The 20,192-nt window shown below is 38.5% G+C and overlaps 2 protein-coding genes and 1 long non-coding RNA gene across 3 annotated transcripts in view; all 3 read right to left on the reverse strand.

The window, feature by feature from the left end:
* Positions 1 to 1,423: 1,423 nt before the first annotated feature.
* On the reverse strand, positions 1,424 to 2,898 carry LOC140334904 (uncharacterized). Its single transcript, XR_011921643.1, has 2 exons — positions 2,763 to 2,898; positions 1,424 to 2,249 (listed from the first exon to the last, which is right to left on the reverse strand). It is a non-coding gene; the product is annotated as an uncharacterized lncRNA (long non-coding RNA).
* A 2,191-nt stretch (positions 2,899 to 5,089) lies between these two features.
* On the reverse strand, positions 5,090 to 12,651 carry LOC140334477 (apoptosis-associated speck-like protein containing a CARD). The gene is made up of 4 exons (XM_072416754.1): positions 12,458 to 12,651; positions 11,926 to 12,114; positions 9,632 to 9,688; positions 5,090 to 7,068 (listed from the first exon to the last, which is right to left on the reverse strand). The coding sequence occupies exons 1-4, from the start codon at positions 12,540 to 12,542 to the stop codon at positions 6,773 to 6,775; spliced, it is 627 nt and encodes a 208-aa protein (XP_072272855.1). The 5' UTR covers positions 12,543 to 12,651; the 3' UTR covers positions 5,090 to 6,772.
* A 1,087-nt stretch (positions 12,652 to 13,738) lies between these two features.
* LOC140334701 (uncharacterized) overlaps positions 13,739 to 20,192 on the reverse strand; it is an 11,737-nt gene continuing 5,283 nt past the window's right edge. The window contains exons 7-15 of the mRNA XM_072416942.1: positions 19,716 to 19,766; positions 18,646 to 18,696; positions 18,230 to 18,280; positions 17,655 to 17,705; positions 17,246 to 17,296; positions 16,654 to 16,704; positions 16,141 to 16,191; positions 15,633 to 15,683; positions 13,739 to 14,022 (exon numbers count right to left, since the gene is read on the reverse strand). Of these exons, the coding sequence (XP_072273043.1) occupies positions 13,739 to 14,022; positions 15,633 to 15,683; positions 16,141 to 16,191; positions 16,654 to 16,704; positions 17,246 to 17,296; positions 17,655 to 17,705; positions 18,230 to 18,280; positions 18,646 to 18,696; positions 19,716 to 19,766 (692 nt within the window). The remainder of the gene's footprint in view (positions 14,023 to 15,632; positions 15,684 to 16,140; positions 16,192 to 16,653; positions 16,705 to 17,245; positions 17,297 to 17,654; positions 17,706 to 18,229; positions 18,281 to 18,645; positions 18,697 to 19,715; positions 19,767 to 20,192) is intronic.

Consider the following 20,192-nt stretch of genomic DNA (forward strand, 5'->3'; position numbering starts at 1 on the left):
GACAGTGAAAGGAAAAGCAGAACATCTTTTTGCCATTCTGCTTGACCTGCTATACTATTGTAGGACATTCTAAATTACAATTCATTTACAAAGTACAAACCAGTAAATTTACCCCGTGTGTTTTTTTCCCCATTTTTGTTGGACTTGTTTTTCCCACATATTGTAGTGCAGGGAAACTCATGACCTCTGTAGGCCATTGTTACAGTTAAATTATTTGCAATTTCCATTACTGCTGCTTCTTAAAGCGGTTATACATTTGAATAGTAAAGCTTTGTTTAGGTTTGAAACTTTGCACTCCTGGGTGCACAGCAAACCGCTGCTGAGTGCATGGCAGTGGCAAACTGCACCACAGGTAACCAGATTTGCATGTGGATGAAATGCAAATCTTGCAACAATTTTGTGACCAAAAAGATTCTTTTATTTTAGGAACCATGTCACCGTCTGCCACAAGTGCATACATAATATGTTTCCTAACCTGCCCCATTTAAGTGAGGACTGTGGATAAGTCTGCACAAAATTCTTTTGGCTCACTGCAGGTCTGACATGACAGTCTTGCAGAGATGAATAAATCAAGAGGTTAAAGTTTTATTTATCTGGAGAACATGCATGCTAATGTAAATCTGTGAAGGTCATTATCTGCTGGAGAAAGTTTATACAAAGAGCGTTCAGGGTGTGCACAGGGCAGAAAGAGCAAACGAGAAATAAATAAACCTGAAATCCTATTTTCCTTGCAGTACAATAAAATAAAGCTTAGATCTTTTGTACCTTTTTTCTCATAAAAGCAGGCTGGACTTATTTAGCCACAGAAGGGGTCTTTGGCTACATGTCAGATGATTCTTGTCTGATTATCACTTCAAGGCTGATATTAGACGCGAATCTGGCGTGTGTACAGCGCTTGTCCAATGCCATTCATGAATTTGTCCTGGCGGATCCGTGAACCACCGCAATACAAGTGAAGGGGGAGAGTGCAGCCGGGTGCCGTTCACTCGCTCCCCCCGCCCCCCATAGAGCTGAATAGTGCTGTATGTACAGTGCTCATTTGTGTGTCTTTCAGTCCTGTAGGAGGAATTTAGTAACTTTACTTGAGTGACCCCTACAATAAATTATAATTTTAGTTTTATGTATATTAAAGCCTACGAATGAGTAATGTAATATTTTGAAGCTAGTTCTAGTTCCGAGGATCTGCCCCTTACAAACCTACACAACCTTTTTGGGGGATATAGGTGAAACCCTGTCCCTGCACCCCAATGTTGAGTTCAGGCTTAGTGTGAGATATGCACAGCTCCAAACTCTTGGAAAATAGGATCTGGGTAATGTGTGAGGGAAACCCCATTCAGAGAGAGACTGTCACTATGTCAGGGGTAGATTGGTGCTATGGGGACAGAAAGTACCTACACACAGATGAGACACAGGACACAACATGCTCAGCTGGAAATAAACTTTAATATGTAACTGAGTTAGAATCAGGAATAGACTAAATTGTACAAATGATCCTTGCATATTAGAAATTAGAAATTACTTAGTATGATGAACCTATGTCACAGAACATGTGATGCTCAGTTTGTAGCCGAGTTATAACCCTTGATAAGAAAGAAGTCAGTGGAGTTTCTACTTCCATAAACAAATGTTATACTATATCGTCTAGAAGAGCCTCTTCAAAGAGATGTTATATTGATGATGTCAGGTGTGAGTATAGGGTCCACGATGCTTTAGATTGTCAACCAAAGCAGAATTTGTTCTTTTCAAGGCCTCTTAGAAAATATCCTTCTGATGGTCATTGCAGGTCCTGATGAAGCTGTTGTAAAGCCTTGTCGTCTTTTCATACGATATTGTATTGTTTCATGGAGTCAACAAATCAGCAGAAGTAAGAAGGATCAAGGATTACCAGAACCATACTACATCATTTGTTGGGGAGGAGGAGAGGGATATAAATGAAATTTAGGTATTATCACTTTAGGGCGAAGACCTCTCTAGATCTTCCAACAAAACTCGATTATGTTTTCTTAAGGCATATTTTAATACATCCTTCTGATGATCCGCCCAGGTACTGACGTATTTGTACATTAGTGTCCTCATCTGTGCGAAACACGTTCCTTCTTTTCTTATTGTTTCATAATCTTCAAAAGTGAGCAGATCAGCGGAAATAAGACTATCCAGGATGGGCTCTACCAGAGGAACCCTATATATCAGAGCTTCACGATGTTCATCCACAAAGTGCTTCTTAGATGTTGAGCGAGATGTAGAAGTAGCTGTGATAGAAAAGAAAAAAAATTCAAAGCACAGGATATTTTCTAAATATTGAATTTAGGAACATATTACTGCCTAGGCAGTGTTCTCAGCCCTGTGCTAAGGTTGGCTTTGAATGAATTTGAAAACAAAAATAAACAAAAAAAACAGCTAAATTGGCAAGCTAGGAATTTACAAACAATGGGCCTGATTAATATGGCTTTCCATGACTAGAGAAGATATATTTTATATTTGCTATTTGTTAGCAAATATTTTCAATCCTGAACTGGATCTGTTCAGGTTTTCTGTATCACCCAGCTTCACTGATGAAAGTGTATCCTCTCCAGCCTTGGAAAACTTTAATAAATCAGGCCCGGTGATGTTGACAAGTCGAGCTGTTTTCCTGGAAACCTCTGAGAGTAACAATAATTTATAAAGTGCATCATTGTACTCATAGAATGTTTCCCAGGCTGGAACTAACATTTGGATACATTTACACAAAACTTTCACTAGGTAGTCATTGTGCAGGTACTTACCTGACATGATTGGCAGTCTGCGGGAGATCTGGAAGTTGTGGTGAAATGTGAAATAAACAGCAGTCAGTGGTTGGAGTTCTTCTTTCTCTATCAGAAGCAGAATGTTGGAGCTCCTCCCAGTGAATGTGGAGTGGCGGGAAGGGGAGCGTAAATATTGCCTAATCCCATATGAACATTGTACAAAGACCGGAAATTGTTATATATACGAAACAGAAAGTAACTTTCCAGAAACTCCACAAACCTGTTTGCTGTTGAAAGGCTCAAGGAGCTACTGGAACAATTTGCTCACCTTCTATCCTCAGGTGAAATATATAGAGGGCAGTGTATCACCAGTGTTATTTTGGTGCACAATTTTTATTTTTAGACATTGGTTAAAATGCTAGGTGCTAGGTGAATAAAATTTAATACCAAGAGGATATAGTATTCATAAATAGAGCAGCTCTCTACCTACTATTACATCATTAAATATACATTATTTATAACAGTATAGTGAATGTACCTAAATCCCACCTTGTATGAACCTCTCGTAGTCCCTGTGCATTAGGGCTCAGACTCGGAGAAGCAGAAAAGTCACAGGGTCCAATCAGATATTCTGCATTGCCCACTGTCCGGTCACAGGCTGGGGGAGGGACAAAACTTGGAAGCGTTCCCTAAAATCAGGTCTGACAAACATGACTATCTCCACATTGGAAGGACAGATATACAAATCCTTTGGCAGTAAAACAGCTCTCATATATGTACAGTCAGGTTCATAAAGATTTGGACTGAGACAATTTTTTCCTATTTGTGGTTCTGTACCACAATTAGTTTTAAACGAAACAACTCATGCAGTTGACCTGCAGAATTTCAATATTAATTCAGTGGGTTGAACAAAAAGATTGCATAAAAATGTGAGGAACTAAAGCTTGTTTTACACAAAGTGCACCATATACAATGGAGAAGGCTGTGCTTGATGATGATGGGGGTTCTGTACAATAGAAAAGTGGATTTTCAAATTCTTATCTAAGGTTGTGACCTTTAGTTTAATTGTCCATAAAATTGAAGGCAATCTACACTGCCATATTGGCTGAGAATCTTACCATGGGGCACCAGCAGTCATTGCTTTGCCAACATTATTAGGGGAAATTGATCAGACAGGCTGGCATTGCAGATATCAACAGTCGGCTTCCCCTCTCCGCTCCACAGATATCACCAGCCATTCCATGTGACCACTGACCATGTATGAAATACTAATGGCTGCTTGGGATGCCTCCACATCCATTTTTTTCCAATGAGCGGAATTAATTCCCAAGAATGTGATCATCTGTACAGGAATATTGTACATGTGTATGAGAGGAAATTGCAGGAACTGGATAAATACACTACACTAAGGGTGTAGATAGTTGTTCTGCATGTGTTTAAGAGAAAACAAATCAAGTTTATGTTTAGTAAGGCACACAGCAATGTACAGCCCTCTGTGAACCCAGTGATCCTGTATTCCCTCATACCTTTCTTGTGCTTCAGTAGTTAGCAACTCCTTCCTGTTCCCAACTGTCTGCTCACTGTTTACCCTGACCTTGGACGTGTCCCTGACCTGAAATTGGCAGTTGTCTTGGTAGATTGACAATCGAAAAAATCCGGCCATTGATTTTCGGGTCCCTTCAGTTTCCTGGTTCATGGTCAATACAGGGACTGCAGTACACTGTTTGGCCACTAATGTTTTGATGGCGCTGTTCTGCTGAAACAGATGTTAGGTCTTGCTTGCTAAACTAAATACACGTTGAGACATCCCTGCTGTCTGCTCCTAGAACTGTGCCAGATGTCTGGGGTGCTGCGAGAGGAAGGCTGACCTGTGTGTGGAGGTACGTATAATAAAAAAAAAAACTCCTCAGGTCCCGAGGTTGCCGGATTTTTGATTGTCAACCTGTACCTTGCATTTCAGCTATAGGCTGTTCACATTTAAGCCTTCAGGTTGTTTTGGTTAACATCGGTGGCGTCTTAGACTTGAACTCAGCACTGTGGGTTCACAGTCTGCCCAAGCTCACGTTTCACAAAGCCAGACCCAAGTGCACAACACAATCTAATATTTTTACCACTGTTAATCACACATACACTAAAATGTTATTTTGCTGTTCTGTCCTGGTCTACTGTCACCTGCATAGCAGCTTTCATAAATGTGCTTGCTTGCTAGACAGAGACTGTCACTGTGTTAGGGTAACAATGTTTGTAAAAGTGCAGAAAGTAATTACACACAGGTCAGACACAGGACATGGCATGCAATGCTTAAACCAAACTTTATTGCATTCAAAAATAAAATTACACAAATCAAGTATTATTATTATTAATATTATTATTATTATTATTATTATTAATAAACAGGATTTATATAGCGCCTACATATTACGCAGCGCTGTACATTAAATAGGGGTTGCAAATGACAGACGAATACAGACAGTGACACAAGAGGAGGAGAGGATTCTGCCCCGAAGAGCTTACAATCTAGTAAATAAGTAAAACTAATGGAACTGAATTAGAATGAAAACTAGGAATAAATCATATACAGATGATCGTTACATTTAAGAAATTCATAACTCCCAGCTGTCCTGATTCCACCAGGACAGTACTGATTTCAATGTCCCACACTGTTTTGGTATTGTCAGGGCCGCCATGGATCATCCAGTGATCATACACTGTGGTGTAATTCCACTGGCTCTCACTAGATGACACCATTACCCCAGAGTACAATTGTAGTTCCCTAAATGGCCACTATGTTTATTCCAACAATCAGTACATGATGAGGTGCACCTTGAGTAATTATGTAGGCTTCCTTGCAAATTCCTATGGTTGTACATTCATTTGGACATGGCTGCAATAAATTGTGGGACAGATTCTGGAAGCGTCAGTGGAGGAGGAACCACTGTGCAACAGCAACTACTAGGCCATTGGGCCTGATTTATTAAAGCTCTCCAAGGCTGGGGAAAATACACTTCCATCAGTGAAACTTGGAGATCCAGCAAATCTGGAATGGATTTCTTCAAAGTCATTTGCTATTTGTTAGAAAATGTTTTGAATCCTGCACCAGATCCATTCCAGGTTTGCTGGATCACCCAGGTTCACTGATGAAAGTGTATCCTCTCCAGCGTTTGGAGAGCTTTAATAAATCAGGCCCATTGTGTTTAAACATGTTAACCCGTGGTGCAGTTTTCCACTCCTGGAGCCTTAGCAGCAGTTTGCTATATGCTTGGAAGTGGCTAACCACACAGTTTTCTATGTATGAAAGTAGCCTAGGGCTGTTTGGTACACGAATGAATGACAATTTTTTTTACAATAATCAGCTCCTGCCCATACCTCTGGGCATAGGGATAACCACTGGACCATGCTTACCGTTTGCCACTGTACGCATTGCAGGAGGTTTACTTTACTGCTTCACCTCCCCAGCAGTAAGGACATGCCATTGGCTATAAATAATATCTGTTAGCAGATTCCTTCCTTCCCCTTCAAGTGCAGAAATTCATCTACACCAACTAGTCAACATTGGTAGCCTCCATATATATTTTTATTTACTGGAACATCCGGCCTCCTGGAATCTTCCTAAAAGAACTGCAGATTTCATTTTTGGTATTGCCCTAGGTGTGGCCATCCTGTGTCACATTGTTAATCAGGAAAAGTATTGGGGTTGTACAGAGGGCAAAAGTGAGGATGAACTCTTTAGAGTTTCTGTCATTGCCCATGTTGTCTGGAAGATTCAGATGTCTCTAAAATGTGTTAAAAGGTTGATACATCAAGCCTAGCACATGTTACGCTGTATACTATGTATATCAATGTCATTCAATATATAATGATGTTTGATAAAGTGTTTTTTAAAAAAAAATATTTGATTCATATTGAAATAAAATGTAGCTTTTATGCTGTACAATATAATTTCCTCTTGTAATATATCATCACCTTCAATGTCCCCCTGAATGGCCATTCCCTTTCTAGTGCCTGATTGTGTGTTATAATGATGGTGTCTGGTAATCTTCAGACACAGTTTAGGGTTGGCCCCGCTGTAGATTGTCAACCAAAACACGATTATTTCTTTTCAAGGCCTCGTACAGAACATCTTTTTGAGCCTTGTTCCAGGTCCTTACATAGCCATAGTAGAGCTTTCTCATCTGTGCATAGGATGTTCCCTCCATTAGTATTGTTGCACGATCTTCATAAGTCAACAGATCTGCAGACATAAGACTATCCAGGATGGGAGCCACCTGAGTCACCCCATTTATCAGAGCCTCTCGATGTTCGTCCACAAAGTGTTTCTTGGGTGCTGAGCGAGGTTTAGAGGGGACTATAATGGAAAAAGAAAAACCTTTCTCACAAGGCATTTTAAAATAAGGACTATCAACTTATCCCTGACAGAACACCTTTTCTATAACACGGGGTGGTGGTGTTATGTAGTCCAACAAAAGATAAATCAAACACAACCGATAATCCTTCTTGAGATTTCATTGTAGCAAAGGTAGGGTTGTCAACCTACTACAGGAAGTTGGAAGCTTTCTGGATATCTGGGAGGACCTTAAAGTATTTTTCTGACTCTGTTTTTTTTTGCCCTGAAATAAGTTTTATTGGCAAATTATCTTTTCTAAAAGATGGACTCAATGGCATTGATTTAATAAAGTTCTCTAAGGCTGGAGAGAATACACTTTGATTAGTGAAGCTGGGTGATCCAGCAAACCTGGAATGGATCTGGTCCAGGATTCAAAACATTTGATAGCTGCTAGCAAATGATTTTAGGGAATCCATTCCAGGTTTTTTTAGATCACCCAGCTTCACTGAAGAAAGTGTATTCCCTCCAGCCTTGGAGAGCTTTAGTAAAATCGAGGCCATTGAACTTAACATAATCAATATGCGTCTGTCACTGCATTCAGCAAATCCAGAAAAGGAGCAAGAAGGAACAGCTGTGTGCGGCTGCTAGATCAGCTGGAACAATGACAGGAGCTCGCCTCAGTTGGGTGTAGAACCTGTCAATGTGCATTAGGGAGCAGCCAATACTGAAACGGAGACTATTTGGACATTGCTGGACCCTGCAAAGAATATTTTTTTCAATGTTGTGTTACTTTTTCTTTGTCTTGTTTAACCCTGTTAGACAATGGTTAAGGGGTGATATGTACCCCTGTACTCGTTCCCCAGACTCCTTTTAAAGTGGGTTTGCAGATTCTAGCTCACAGACACACACTACACTGGGGTCACATTTTGGGAAATAATCCCTCTTTCTCAGTGATGGCCCTTGCTACTGTTGGAGGCAAATTGGTGGCAACTTTTTAATTGTAACATTGTATCTGAGAGGTTTCCAATACATTGTATTGCAACGATCGGTTGCAAGGCCTGGTTGTAGCTGAATTTTAATTACAAAGTACCTAATTCTTCTGTATAAATGCATCTTACACTATGGGAGCAGGACATTCAAATAGAATACAGAAAATTCAACTTAAAAGCAGGTAAATTCCACAGAATATTTTACCATGTGTAGTCATACATTACCGTCCATCTGTGTCCCTGCCAAATTTCAATTTTAATTTGTCAGTCTTTGCTGTGGTGGTAAAATCCCTCCACACAGACCCCAGTTATTTGATTATACCACACAGACCCCAGTTATTTGATTCTACGTTATTTCAACCCAAAGGGTTGATTAAACCTATTCAATACCCTGCCTGGCGGTCTGATTATGTCAGTATTTTGAAGTCAAAAGTGGTACATTGAACATTGCATGGAAATTAGTTGTTTAATATTTTAGACCAACAATTGTTAGGAAAAACTCCTTGGTATGATAAAGTTTGAAACACAAATATAAGTTATAATAAATAATTATAAATATCAATTATAAAAAATAAAATAAAAATAACAGTACTTTTAATTTAATCAAATCAAAAACACTGAAATGTGCCCAAACAAGGGTGCAATAATATTGTTAAATTATATGAATTTATTATTTATTATTTGAATGTCTTTTTTATCACTCTATTTCTGTAATCCATGTGTTAAAAGCAGATTACAATGTAATCTTCTTTTACACTTCCTGTCCGACCACACCTCCCCAGGGTACCAACGCTTCATGCATCCCATCGATCACACCGGGTATGTGATGCAAGGGGACACAGAAGCCGGCCGGGCATGGCTGGAGAACGCCGCTGGATCGTGGGGAGCAGGTAGGATCTTTACAGTGCTACCCCGTGTGTGGCTTTTGGTACATAAAATTAACCCCGAGCCACACCTGGGAATAATGCCAGGGGGGTTGAACTCTTTTGGAGTTTTGGATGAGTGCATTTGTAGCAACAGCACTAAACACATTCAGTCGGATTTATAATTTCTTCTCCCCTAGGCCGGCTACCTTGTGCCGCCCCCTCCCTCCCAACTGTCTTGATAGAAGGTGCTTACACCTATGTTCACACTGGCGTTGAGGTTGTGGTGTGGTTACTGCTTCCTCATGCTTCCCCCTGTGGCAGTCCCATAGAGAATGAATTTGGTGGCAGTGAGCGCTTCAGAACTGCAGCAACCGCAGAGAACGAGTGAGAGGCACCCCACTGTGCTCTCTCCCCTTCACTTGCATTGCAGTCGCTCTGCATTTGGCATTCGTTGATTCACCTGGGACAGATCCATGAACGAGGTCACACAGCTGCTGTACACACACCAGATTCTCGTCTGTTGTTAGCCCCAAGGTAAGAATCAGACGAGAATCATCTGAGGTGTGTATGAAACCCAAGCCCTGGGGACACCAGATTTTTTTCTTCATAATTCAACAATATAGCTCAAAGCAAAAAATGTTACCCAGACTGGAACCAATATTTAGCATCTGATATACCAAGAAAGAGAGCGCAATAGTAATATTATAATAAGCAGGACAAATTGCTTACCGTAGACAGGTTCAGAATTGGTTTCCTCTGATGTCTCATCAGTTTCAAAGTCTGACCCTAAAAAAAGGAAATAGGACAGAAAACAGAGCTATGTCTTTTCATGCAATCATTTTATTTTAAAGCAATAAAGTCTGATCTGGGTGGTGGGACAGGAGGGTAGTGGGACAGGGGGGCCATAGAGCAAATAAAATGAAACAGACCAGGATATGAGGGAGTTTGTGTATGGGAATGAGCAAGAATGCCTCTGACCCCCTCCGAAAATTTCCTTGAATTTCTGATGGATCTGTGAAATTTCGGTGATCCCATTTTGCAGACTCACTGGAAGTTCGAGGAAAACATTACAGCATTGCCCGGGGATTGCACACTGACAAGTGGATTCCCACAGCTGTGCTCATGAATGAATGCAGCCATGGTAATCATCACAGCATGATTCTCATGGCTGCATTCATTTATAAGATGCGGGACTCCTGTGTTCTTGGATAGGGACTCTCTATCCAAGAACACATACTACAGGAATGCAAGAGCAATCAGGGGAGCGGAGCTGTCAGATCTGCTCCTCTGATTGCTCTTACAGGTCCTGAAAAATTGGGACTCGACAGAGGAATTTACACAGGCTGTTTTCGCTTGTGTTCAGTAAGCGAGAATGGCCTGATTCGCAGCGAGATCAAATTTAATGAGCTCGCTCATCCCTATTGCTGGTTGGGGATCTCCCTTGGCACATTCGACATGGTTTGCATTGTCCTAAGGGTTTGGGGCTTTACAGGGAGTTGGAGAAATGGTCTTCTTGATGGATGGTGTAAAAAGCATTGTAGGAAGACATATGGCAGACTCTTTGACTGTGCTATTGAACAGCACCGTGTTTAAAACACCTGCACCTGTTCCTAGGGAATATTCTGACTTGTATTAGAACTTAAAAGTTGTTCTGGCAGTGCCACCGGGTTCTGGTACAACTTCTGTGGATGTACTTTTAACGCTACTGCAGACGCTGTTGTGCCGATGAAATCGAAAGTGACATCAGTGAGAAATGGAGCAGGACCTTTTTAGGTATTTATCTACTGAATGTCAATGATATAGTGGGCTATCACTAAACAACCAGCTTAAGAGGACGCCACTATTGACATCAATATTATAGGGGACTTTTACCACCACAGAAGAACCAGGGAGCCAAGTAAGTGGAACATAGAAAGTCAGGGTTGGAGGATTGGCACAACATCCTTTGTGAAGGTTTATGGTGGGGATTTTCATTAAGTGTGAAATATCATTTTTTCATTGGAGAAGGTAATGAGGACATCTCATTATAGGTGAAATAACATACAAGCTGCATGTTACATGAATATAATTTTAAAAGATTAAAACAAAAACAAAAACTGGGCTGAGGCCAAAACAAGAGAATGGAAATTAAACAAAAAAACCTACATCTGAGGGGACTTCTTCAGCATTTTATATATTAAAATGATTCTAATTTGCACTTACATAACCATAAAAAACATAATTTCAACGTTACTTTAATAGTAGAAAAGCAAGGTGTAGGCCTTTTCCTAAATATAGTAAAGGATGGTGGTCACTGGGGACAAAGCTTCATGTAACTTAAACAATTAACAAATATAAAAAAAAATAATATAAAAAATATAATAATAAAAAAGCAACACATTTTTAGTTGTTAGGGATTAGACCCTTTGCCAAGTTTTATTGCAGTCTGGGATCCCACTGGGAAGTCAAATCCTGGTGATCATTGTCACCAGGAAATAAGGTTAGGCTATGTAGACACGCCAGATGATTCTCGTCCAATAATCGCCTCAGGAAGTAAAGGGAAATACCCCTGGCAGGCTACAGGCATAAAGTAATAAGGTTTTACGCCTTCCCTACATTGATGTAAAAATAATTTTGGGTATATATAAAGCGATCCCAGACTTCATGGTAACATGATAATTAGATTCGATTATGTTTATGTATAACATAACATAACACTTTTTTACAACTCCTATTAGGTTTTTGGACAATTAACATCTACATTTACACATTTTATGACATCACTGTATTTGGATTAGGAGGAGACAGTTGTCCATGTGGGCACTGGTTCCGGAGAATGGTTCTGACACCTTTTAGAACTGTGGAGGAGACTTGGAAGGGTGGCAAAATGTCTTCAATATTACACAAAAAACTGAATCTTCTACAAACTATACTGGGACCTGGATAAATGAAAATTAATGCTTAGTTTGCGAAAGAATACTACATACTTGTACGTATTCCTCAGATTTGGGGCATTGTGTTTCTCCTTAGTGTCTAGTACTAACCTCTGTGAGGCTCCCCCCAGAATCTGGTGATCATGTCCAGCTCTCTTGGGTCCTGATTGATTGTCTGGCTGTGGATTGTGTCTTCACCGGTCAGCAGATTATCGTGATCAAGACCAAATATCCAGAACAAAAGATCAAAATCAAATTCTTCCTCGGGTTCATCCATAACAATATGGTTATTTTTCTGATCTAGAACAGATAGGGTTACAATTTTTTAGTTGTATTTGGCTCTGTTCTCCCCACCCATTACTCCATGGCATGTCATGAATTTTTCTCCAGCATGATATTTCCCAATATTTCTGATGCATTATGAATGGTAACTTCATGCTAAAAAATTTGTAAAAAATGAACACCTACTGATGATCTGCAAAGGCATTTGCTTTGGACCTGATTGTACGGTTGTAGCAAATATGGTTTTACATTTTACTTTTGTTCCTTGTCTTAATGGAACAGAATACTTAAATGCCATTAAGCATCTTTGAGATGTTGGATTAGAGGAGCATTGGTATTCATTGTACCACATAGTACTTACCTCTGTGAGGATCTCCGTGACCATTGTTGATTCTAAGCAGCTCTCTCATCACTTCTTGAGAGGTTATTTGCCCCTGGATGTTCATTTTTTCCCTGATCAACAAAGTCCGAAGATGTTTACGCGTTTGACCCAAAATAGACCTCGGTGTCCTCCAATCGTCAAAATATTTATCCTCACGGTACAGCTTAGCTTTACGGTCTACAACAGATACATTTATCACATTAAAAACACAGATCATTAAGATTTCTTCCCTATACATAGTTATTATTGTTTTGGGACAGTTAGGGCTCATCTGTACCACATCTCTTAAGATAAGGTGTACTTAAGATTGACATAGGTTGGCGTGTAATTTTACAGTGTGTTTCTCCTTCTGATCACCTGATCAATGGGGCAGCACGTTGGCTCAGTGGGTAGCACTCTGGCCCTTGCGGTGCTGGGTCCCAGGTTTGAATCTCAGCTTCTCTCACCATGTCTGTGTGGGTTTCCTCCCACATTCCAAAAACATTCACTTAGGTTAATTGGCCTCCCCCAAAAATGCCATTAGATTAAAGACATAACTATGATAGTGACATTGGACTGTGAGCCCCTTTGAGGGACAACTAGTGACATGACTATGGACTTTGTGCAGCACTGCTATATGTGTGCTATATAAATGATGTGTAATAATAATAGTGGATTAAATCCTAACTTGTGCTGTTTGATGCTTTCCATTTCCAAAAACTAGTGGAAATGCCAACAAACTTCAAAGATTTTTACAACCAAATGGTCTTGAGTTACATTATCTTTTGAGTGAATATTGAGCTATATAATATAACTAGTACTGGATGCAACAGTAAGAATATTTTCTTAGAAGACAAAATACTCTAATAACATTCAGAACTAATAGCAAATAGCCTATGAACATTCTCTTAGAGCAGAAAATACCCTTACAGCAGGGATGAGGTTTGAACCTACAGAGGTTAGATCTAAACTTCTGCAGTTTACCATTTGTGATTTCGGCCACCTCTTAATAATCACATAACAGTAGATAATGTGTGTATATGTAATTTTACTGTAGTGTGCCATATAGCCCTCAAAGTTGATTAGCAAGATTTATCTCCTATTGGTAAGTGGGAGTCGGAGCTAATGTTGGGTTTGGGTGCAATAAACTTCAAAGAGATTTTGCTTGCCCCTTGACAAATTAAAATCAGACAGAAACACCGATTCTCTATAACAGGATGATGAAAGTGACCAAAGTTTCAGGTTTTGATAAATGAAATCCTTTTCCTAATAGGATTTTTCTTAAGATAGCCTTGGAAACATTATCTTTTTAAGCATTCTTTGAATTTTGGTTTGGAAAAGTATTTCACTTGAGACATAAAACTTGCCTTTGGAATGCTGCATCCAACCTCTGATGATTGTGGTCATCTCTCTTACCCTTCCCTCTATGGTTGTTTGGCTGTTGATTCTGTCATTTTCTTCATTGTTCAGTAGATTCTCAGTCATAATTTGTCTTAGCATTTGAAAAATAAATCTCAATCTCCTACTCTGAGTTTCATTAGGAAAGAGATCTTTAGCTCTCTGGCCTGAAACAGACAAAACATTCTGGCATGAAACAGACAAACAGCTTGTGATCATGTCCACTATATTTGGTATTGTTTGTGTACAAGTTAAAGTTCTGTTTAATTCAAGACTCAAGAATTAAGCTATTGGTAGATGTTTGTGAACAAAACTTCCCAAACAGACTTTTTTTCTATGAGGGACTCCACAGAAATGTTTCACCATTGGGGTTCTTGGCGCTGCTTTCCCTCACCTATAACACCATGGTGTGTTACAACTTTTGTCCACTAACTGAAGTCTCAGATACAAAATCCTTAAATAAGTGCCCCTAAAGCTGCATACACATGTGCAATTTTTGTCGTTGGAAAGGATCTTTCACGATCCTTTCCAACGACAAAGGACTACACGATGCATTAACGGCACCGTTCTGCTCTATAGAGAGGGGAGCGGGAGAGAGACGGAGCGGCACCCTGCTGCGCGCTCTCCCCCTTCCCTTTCATTAGGATCGGTCGTCGTTCATCGTCCGTGGATCCACCAGGACGGTCGTTCGGACGATAGACGACGCCGACTGTACACACGTCAGATTTTCGCCCGATATCTGGCCGATGCCGATTATCGGGCGATAAAAATCTGAGGTGTGTACGCAGCTTAACAATAAGGGAATTCATATCTTAAACTGATAGACTTCCATAGTTGTAAAAATGGTGATTGTGAATTTTGGGGATATTGTTAGAGTGTGTTTCTTTTTTTACACTATCAAAACTAAAAATCTTTTTTTTTAGCTTGGGTTTTTCCCTATGGTTAGTGACTGCAAAAGTAAAGTTGTGGTGACCAATAATGTACAGAAACAGTCGCTTTAAGCTTGTAGAAGTGAATGAGCTCCTATATAGCTATCTAATACCCTTGCACAGGATTGCAAAATGGCAGCAAATTCAAAACAAACTCATAGATAATGTTGTTATTTCTAAATCTGTCATTGCTATGATGTGACACATCTCATTTTTTTTCTATTCAGGTTTGTAAGAAGCAGCACATGATCTGAATAATTGCTTTAGACACCACAGAAACCACAGTTTCCTCCTTTTACTACACTTTAACTCCAATACAATTCAGAATTGTAGCAGTAAAGCGGACCCACTTATGGAAAGATATTTCTATCATATGGGCTAACAGATGCCATTTCTTGACTGATTATTAAATGACTTTATGAACCGAATAACGACATGCTAAAAATTCATTATTATGGTTATCTATTTGATATTAACATCAAATATTAATATGGATGAAGAAATATCTGCCTCCGAGTTTTCATACTGCCTAAAAAACAAAAAAAAAGTTTAAATATTGTTCACAGAGGTCAGTAATGCAAACTATATAGAGGGTCCTATTAAAGCCAACTTACACCCCTCAGGTCTGTACACTGCCTCACCCTGTTATAGGAAACATACCCAGTCATCTGCTGATACACGTTGGACTATTTATAAAAAAGGGAATCTGACATTTCTTGGTGGGAATCATTTCCTGTCATTAAAACACATGGACCTGGAAGATTCCCTGGCGGGAATGTTTGTGGTACTGTCACCGCCAGAGAAACAAGATGCGTGTAGATAATTAACAAACAATAAATATATTGTACCTTGGAGTTGTATATCTTCTGAAACTAGAGGAAATGATTCCTCAGGTCCATCTACAAAAAGAGAATATATATATATATATATATCATGGTTAATAATCAAATAACAAGTAATACTCAGTATTATATAACGACAGAAGGAGAGAATTAGCACCTTTAGAATCCTAGCTAATCCACAGGAATCCAAATCTAAAATCTAAAAAGGATGTCCTAACCATGTCAACTGATGCATCGATTCCAAGCAGTGGCGGAACTCTGGAAGTTGCCTCAAAAAAACCCTCAAAACTTTTCACCCAGAAGTGGGTAATGAAAAGTATATAGAAGGTCCTATTTATGTCAACTAACACCCCTCAGGTCTCCACACTACATCCCCTCACCCTTTTATGTGAAGCATACCCAGACATTCCCACATACACTTCAGTTCAACCAATTCTACTTTCAGCCTTGACATTAATTCACCAGAGAACAAAGCGTGTAGGTAATATATAAATATTAAACAAATATATGGTACCTTGGAGTTGTAAATCTAGTGAAAATTGTGGTAGTGATTCTTTGGGTTTACCTGCAAAAAGAGAATATAAACAAAAAGAAACATAGATATATCTATAATAATATTTTAATTATTACTCATTTATTTCCATCAAGGTTAATGTTCAAATCAAAAGCAATACTCAGTATTGGATAAAAAACAGAATAGACAAGTAGTCCAAAACAAGCAATCTAATCTCTGCTGGCATGTTTCTAGTATAGGTTAGTAGATAGGGGTCCGCAATCTCATTGATTGTCATAGGCACCTTTTAATTCTAGCTAATCTACCAGAAAATAAAGAATAATGAAATCTCAGCCTTGGGTATATTCCATAATTCACTGAAAGTCTCCACACTGCTTCCCCCCACCCTGTCATGGGAAATATACCCAGCCACTCTCTGATACATTTTATTTCAGCCATCTACTTTCAGCCGTCACCAGAGAGCAAAATAAAGGTGTAGATAGCAAACAAGTAATATACAAATATATATTGTACCTTGGAGTTGGTTATCTTGTGAAACTAGAAGAAGTGACTCCTCTGCTTCATCTACAAAAAGAGAATGTGAAAAATAAATAATATATCATGTTTAACAATTAATTGACAAGCAATACTCAGTATTATATGAAGACAGAAGGACAGAAACCCCGTCCATACCAACCCATCTAGTCTATGCTGGAGGGTTTCTAGTATAGATTAGTATATAAGGGTGGGAAATCTCATTGATTCCTATACACACCTTTAAATTCCTAGCTAATCTGGGAAGTAAAGAAAAAAATCTAAATAATATTTTGTTTACATGCTAACTAATGCTTCTTATTTTAAGCAGTAGCTGAACTCTGGAAGGTTCTCACACTGCCTAACATAATCCTTTAAATTGTTCACCTAGGGGTAAGTAATGAAAGCCATATTGAAGGTCCTAATAATGCCAACTAACACCCCTCAGAACTCTACACTGCACCCCCACCCTGTCATGGGAAGCATACCCAACCATCCTGCTGATACATTTTATTTCAGCCTTGGTATCATTTCATCAAAGAGCAAAACAAGGGTGTAAATAATAAATAAATATTAAAGAAATACATTGTACCTTGGAGTTGTACATCTTGGGAAATTTGAGGAAGTGACTCCTCAAGTTCACCTACAATAGAAGAATGTGAAAAAGATGAGAAAAGTTGGTCATACCAACCAATCTAATCTCTGCTGTCATGTTTCCAGTAAAGGTTAGTAATAAGGCTGGGCAATCTCGTTGGTTGTAATGGTGACCTTTAGGATTCCAGCTAATCCACAAGAAGAAAAAGAAAGAACCAAATAGGACTCCCTAATCATGTATTCTGCTTCTTCTCATTCCAAGCAGTGGCTGTACTCTGTACTAAACAAAAAAGCAACATTCACCCAGAATGTTTTATTTCAGCCATATTTACTTTCAGCCTTTGTTATATTCCATAATCCACCAGAAAGCAAGACAAGGGAGTAGATAACAAACAAATGTATAATACCCTGAAGTTGTACTTCTTGTGAAAGTTGTAGAAGTATCTCATTGGGTTCTCCTACAAAAAGAGAAAATATAAGATTTTTATTATTAATATTAATAAATATTATTCAGCCATCTGTCGTGGTCATATCACAAGTAATACTGGATAATAATTATAGAAAAAGAAAAACTGCTCATTCCATCCTATCCAGTCTCTGCTGGTATGTTTATAGTAATGATTAATAGCTAAGGGTGGACAATCCTATTAATTGCTATAGGCACCTTTAGAATCCTGGCTATTATTTGTTATTAAAAATAGGAAAAAGATACGGGATATATTATTTTAGGTTTAACCCTGCTGGAGATAGAACACATCCTTTCGGTGCAACTCTGGAAGTTTCCACACTGCTTTAAAAACCTTCAAAATTGTTCACCCAGAAGTAGGTAATGAAAAATATATAAAAGTTCCTATTAATGCCATGGTAATCATACCCAGCCATTCTCTGATACACTTCAGTTCAGCCATATCTACTTTTAGCCTTGGTATCAAACCACTAAACAGCAAAACAAGCTTGTCAGTAATAAACATATATATGATACCTTGGAGTTGTACATCTTGTGAAAGTTGTGGAAGTGATTCTTCGGGTTCACCTACAAAAAGAGAAACATAAAAAAAGCTAAATATATTTATAATATTATTATAATTATTATTCATTTATTGTTATCAAGGTTAATGGTCAAATCAAAAGCAATACTCAGTATTAGATAAAAACAGAAGGGAACAGTAGTCCATAACAAGCAATATTCTCTGCCGGCATGTTTCTAGTACAGATTAATAGATAAAGGTCAGCAATCTCATTAATTGCCATAGGCACCTTTTAATTCCAGATAAATTATCGGAAAATAAAGAAAAAAAAACATCAGCCTTCCTCATTCTATAATCTACCAGAAATCAAAACAAGAATGATGATAATAAATCAAATCAAGAATGATGATAATAAACACATACATCATACCTTGGAGTTGTAAATCTTGTGAAATTTGTGGAATTACCTCCTTGGGTTCACCTACAATAGCAGAATGTGAAATGTTATATTTGTATTATTATTAATAGTATTCATCTATATCTGTCATGTTACCCGTCATATGGAGGGAAGGAAAATCTGCTCATAACATCCAATCCAGTCTGTTCCTCTATATTTCTGATACAGGTTAGAATATCAGATTAGACAATCCCATTGATTGCTATATATGCCTTTAGAATCCTAGCTAATCCACAGAAAGATAAAAAAAAAATCTATAAAAGATGTTCCAATTATGTCAACTGAAGTCTCTTACAAAAACTAATTGCAATCAGGAAGTTTCCACACTGCCTTTTAGAAAAAACTTCAAAAATTGTACATCCAGAAGTAGGTAATAACAATATATAGCACGCTTTATTAATGCCAACTACTACTTCTACTTTAAGTTTGCCTTTAACTTAAAATCCTATTTCCAGTTTCTATATGCTGTGGTCACATGACTGTGAATGTCTCCAGCCTGATATATATATGTGATAATTGTAGTTCTGCTAATTGCTAAATGTCCTCCTATAAGCCACAGTGTAACCACACTCATTTCTATTGCTATCACATCCATAATCAAGTGCTGTGTAAATATAAATAAAAAAAAAACTAACATCCCCTAGGTCTCCACACTGCTTCCCCTCACCCTGTTATGGGAAACATACCCAGCCATATGCTGATACATTTTGGGCTTTATTTATAAAACAGGGAATCTGACATTCCTTCAAATATTTCCTGGTGGGAATAAATTACTGATTGTCTGATTCCTTTTTTCATAAACACAGCCCTTCATTTCGGCAATGTGTATTAAAATCCACTGACTTTCCCCCAAACTTTCCCTGCTGGGAATAAATTTTTACCATTGAAACACATAGACATGGAAGATTGCCTGGCTTTGAGGGAATGTCTGATTCCTTTTTTATAAATAGAGTCTTTAATTTGGGCCATGTGTTTTATAATCCACCAGCAGAGATAAATAAAGGGCATAGATAATAAAAACATAAAAAACAAATATATTGTACCTTGGAGTTGTATATCTTGTGAAACTAGAGGAAGTGACTCCTCGGNTTCATCTACAAAAAGAGAATGTGAAAAATAAATAATATATCATGTTTAACAATCAATTAACAAGCAATACTCAGTATTATATGAAGACAGAAGGACAGAATCCCAGTCCATACCAACCCATCTAGTCTATGCTGGCAGGTTTCTAGTATAGATTAGTAGATTAGGGTGGGAAATCTCACTGATTCCTATACGCACCTTTAAATTCCTAGCTGTGTTTCCAGGAAGCAAAGAAAAGAAATCTAAATAATATTTTGTAAAAATGATAACTAAGGCTTCTTATTTTAAGCGGTGGCTGAACTCTGGAAGGTTTTCACACTGCCTAACAAAAACCTTTACATTGTTCACCTAGGGGTAAGTACTGAAAGCTATATTGAAGGTCCTAATAATGCCAACTAACACCCCTCAGAACTCTACACTGCACCCCCACCCTG

This window comes from Pyxicephalus adspersus, chromosome 7, assembly GCF_032062135.1.
Source record: "Pyxicephalus adspersus chromosome 7, UCB_Pads_2.0, whole genome shotgun sequence".
Taxonomy (NCBI): Eukaryota; Metazoa; Chordata; class Amphibia; order Anura; family Pyxicephalidae; genus Pyxicephalus; species Pyxicephalus adspersus.